Here is a 3,437-nt window from a genome sequence, read left to right on the forward strand (position 1 = left end):
ATATATATATATATATATATACAATATATTTAGATAATGATGGGTGGAACACAGTGAACTATGAATAATTGAGGTCACAGAAGAGGTCAAAATACTTACAGGATCACACCATTGAAGCAGTCACTGTAGTGTTTGAGTATACAATCCTTATAGTCCTTATTGCCTTCTCTCCTATACTGATCATGGCTTTATCTCAGGGACCACTGCTACCATTGGAAAGAGCTGAGAAAATACTAAAAGCCACACCTGTACTACAGAAAAGCAAGTGTATAGCAGCTATTGACTTTGGAACCTCATCACTATCAGTAGCATACACTGCTCCAATAACAGGAGGATATGTTAGAGTCATACCACTTCACAAAACTTATGAAAGGGTCCCTAATGCTATACTGATCAAGAAGGAACAAGAAGGACAGCAATACAAAGTCATTGGGATTGGACATGAAGCACAGAGTACATACAGTGATAACGAAGAAGATGGTCAGAAATTTATTTATTTTGAAAGAATAAAGAAATTACTGACAAGAGATGAGGTAAATCAATAATAACTCAAACCAACAATGTTTATTACAAATTATTTCAGTCATTAGATCGTACTACTGAAGTCTCTTCATTCACTGGTGGATCTTATTATCTCATTGAAGTTATAGCTTTTATACTAACACACCTCAAGGAGAAGCTACTGACTGATGAGCTTAAAGGAAACTACAAGTCAAGTGATTTTGATTGGGTCATTACTGTTCCTGCTATATGGAAAGCAAGAGCAAGGAGAATGATGAGAGAAGCTGCTTATATGGTAACCTAATACATGCTTTGTATTTCATTATGTTAATATGATAGGCTGGTCTCACTTCTGATGCTCCTGGTATAACTAAGTTCACTCCAGTTGGTTCTCCTTTACTACGTCCAGAGGAGGTTAATCCTGAGAAGCTATCATTAGCTCTAGAACCAGAAGTAGCTGCTATAGCTGCACATAAGAATTCGGAAGTTGTTGGTGCTCCTCCAGAGAGTTATATGGTAGTTGATATAGGAGGAGGTACAGTTGATATTACTGTACATGATAAGAGTAATGGGAGAATTAGGGAAATATTACCACCAATGGGGAACACCTGGGGAGGTACTACTGTCAATGAAGCATTTTCAGAATTACTACAACAGGTAGTAGATGATAAAGGTTTTGAATCTTTCATAAAATCAGATGCTAGTGCTCAAGCTATTGCTACACTAAATAAACTTTTCTATGAAGAATTTGAAGAACGAAAAAAAAGATTCGGAAATGCAGTTGAAGAAAGTATTGATAAAATTGTACTAACACTGCCTCACACTATGCTGCAGTTCTACTGCAATGATAAGCTACAAAAAGCAGATAATTTCGATATGAATTACAGTCCCAAAAAATGCTCTATATCTATTAATTTTAAAATTTTAGAAGAAAAGGTATTCAAATCTACAGTTGATAAGATCATAGAGTGTGTGAAAGAGGCATTTGATGAGCTAACCGATGAAATCGATACAGTTTATCTAGTAGGAGGGTTTGGAGGGTGTAGGTTTGTTAGCCGAAAGATAGAGGAAGGTATCATTCAGCATTGTGGTATTCTTTATGGTAATATAGTGTGTCCTGTACAACCGGATCTTGCTGTTGTAGTAGGAGCAGTAATGTGGAGGAAAGATCCTAACATAATCCAATCACGTGTTGCTGATGCTACCTATGGGGTAGGATGTGCTCCTGAATTTGACCCATCAATACATGATGAACACTACAAGTATGTAGATGAAGATGGTGTACAACGTTGTAACAATGTCTTTAATGTATTTGTACTCAAAGGAGAAGTAATAAAGGATGACGTTTATAAAACCACATTTATACCTGCTTCTCAAAGCAGCACACAAACTTCTACCTCTATATACTGTACAGGAGATGATGGAGTTCAGTATGTCAGAGATAAAGAAGGTAAACGTACAGTACGTGAGATTGGCCAGCTAATACTTGATATTCCTAATCCTGATAATCTACCAAGAAAAGAGAGAGAATATGACGTATTTATGGATTTCAGTGGTACAGAGATACAAGCAAGAGCTCAGTATAGTATCACTGGAGAAGAAGTGAAAACAGTTTGTGACTTTCTATCAAAACAAGACGAATTAAAATTCTAGCAAGAGAATAATAATACATGTAATGTAGTATAGAATAGCATTAGTAATAGATACATGTAACATTATTGAACAGAGTGACTTTTGTGTGTATTTAATTTGAACCTACATGTAACATTAATATAATGGATTTTGTTTGCATTCCTCAAATGGTTTTAATTAATTTTTTATTTTTGATTAAGTAACAAAATTCATTTTTCAATTTTGTGTGAATAAAATAAAATAATAAAATAAGCAAAAAACAATAACAATTATATTTCGTATTTTACAATAATTACCATTACAACTAATAATTACATGTACTAATAACTACAAATAACTATTAATAACCACTAACCAATATTAATAACCACTAATAACTATTAATAACTCACAAGTTAAGGAACATGAGGTAATCATAATTAGATATTTCTCCAGTTTGCCACTTCTGAGTAGCATCAGTCAGATCAGGAACCTGTAGGGACACACCCCTCACCCCTACCAACTTATCATAGAGACTGTTCCTCTTTGACGTGGAGGAGAGGACCAGAAATATACTCTGACCCCCTCGGGAGAATAATTCCAGACCCTATGGAACAATATAAACTAACTGGTGAATGGAGAATGTTCATAAAATGTCATTAATAATAATTTATTAAATTAAAAGGAGGAGTGACGTACATGTACATGTACAAATTGACATGTGTAATTTCATTACATATACCGGTTTATTTTTACGGTAAAATTTTTTTGCGAATCTTGCATTTCTAAGATTTTGTGGAATTAATTTTTGCAAATACACATGTAGCTTGCAGGCTTCACCACATAGCAATGAAAATGCAGAATTTCGTGGTGGAAAAATTTTGCAATGAAGCAGAAAAACATGAAATCTACAAAAATATTTCACCACAAAAATAAACCAGTATACGGTATTTATATTAATATTTTATACAGTGTAGCCTCTTAAAATACCCTATAAAACTATCACACACAACTAAAAGTGGATTTGACGTTGGTACAACCATTTAATACAAGTATACAGTGTAATCATCAAATTTGTGATCTACATGTACATGTACATGTGTAAATTGTGAGAGATGGTATTTTGTTATTGGGTGTGGTCTCGTCCTGGTAGGTGTGGCTTACCACATGTCGTAACATGTATCGTCTCTTCACGGCATGAGTGAGGGAGGAGAGCTCCATCTTAACCACCGGGTCCTGTAATATTAACAATAGTGATAGGAACCATAACCAACCAAAATTAACATTAATTACACACAGAATAAAATTACACTACAAACTACATG

The 3,437-nt window shown here is 34.4% G+C and overlaps 2 protein-coding genes across 2 annotated transcripts in view; one reads left to right on the plus strand and one right to left on the minus strand.

The window, feature by feature from the left end:
- LOC109588667 (BEACH domain-containing protein lvsF-like) overlaps positions 1-3,382 on the minus strand; it is an 8,374-nt gene extending 4,992 nt beyond the window's left edge. The window contains exons 1-2 of the mRNA XM_020004807.1: positions 3,277-3,382; positions 2,526-2,719 (exon numbers count right to left, since the gene is read on the minus strand). Coding sequence (XP_019860366.1) covers positions 2,526-2,719; positions 3,277-3,333 — 251 coding nt within the window. The 5' untranslated portion in view covers positions 3,334-3,382. The remainder of the gene's footprint in view (positions 1-2,525; positions 2,720-3,276) is intronic.
- Positions 91-2,307, plus strand: LOC105315036 (heat shock 70 kDa protein 12A-like). Its single transcript, XM_020004806.1, has 3 exons — positions 91-533; positions 584-796; positions 841-2,307. Exons 1-3 carry the CDS (start codon positions 183-185, stop codon positions 2,152-2,154), a joined length of 1,878 nt encoding a protein of 625 aa, XP_019860365.1. The 5' UTR covers positions 91-182; the 3' UTR covers positions 2,155-2,307.
- Positions 3,383-3,437: the final 55 nt, after the last annotated feature.

This window comes from Amphimedon queenslandica, unplaced genomic scaffold, assembly GCF_000090795.2.
Source record: "Amphimedon queenslandica unplaced genomic scaffold, v1.1 AMPQUscaffold_11944, whole genome shotgun sequence".
In the NCBI taxonomy this organism is placed as follows: domain Eukaryota; kingdom Metazoa; phylum Porifera; class Demospongiae; order Haplosclerida; family Niphatidae; genus Amphimedon; species Amphimedon queenslandica.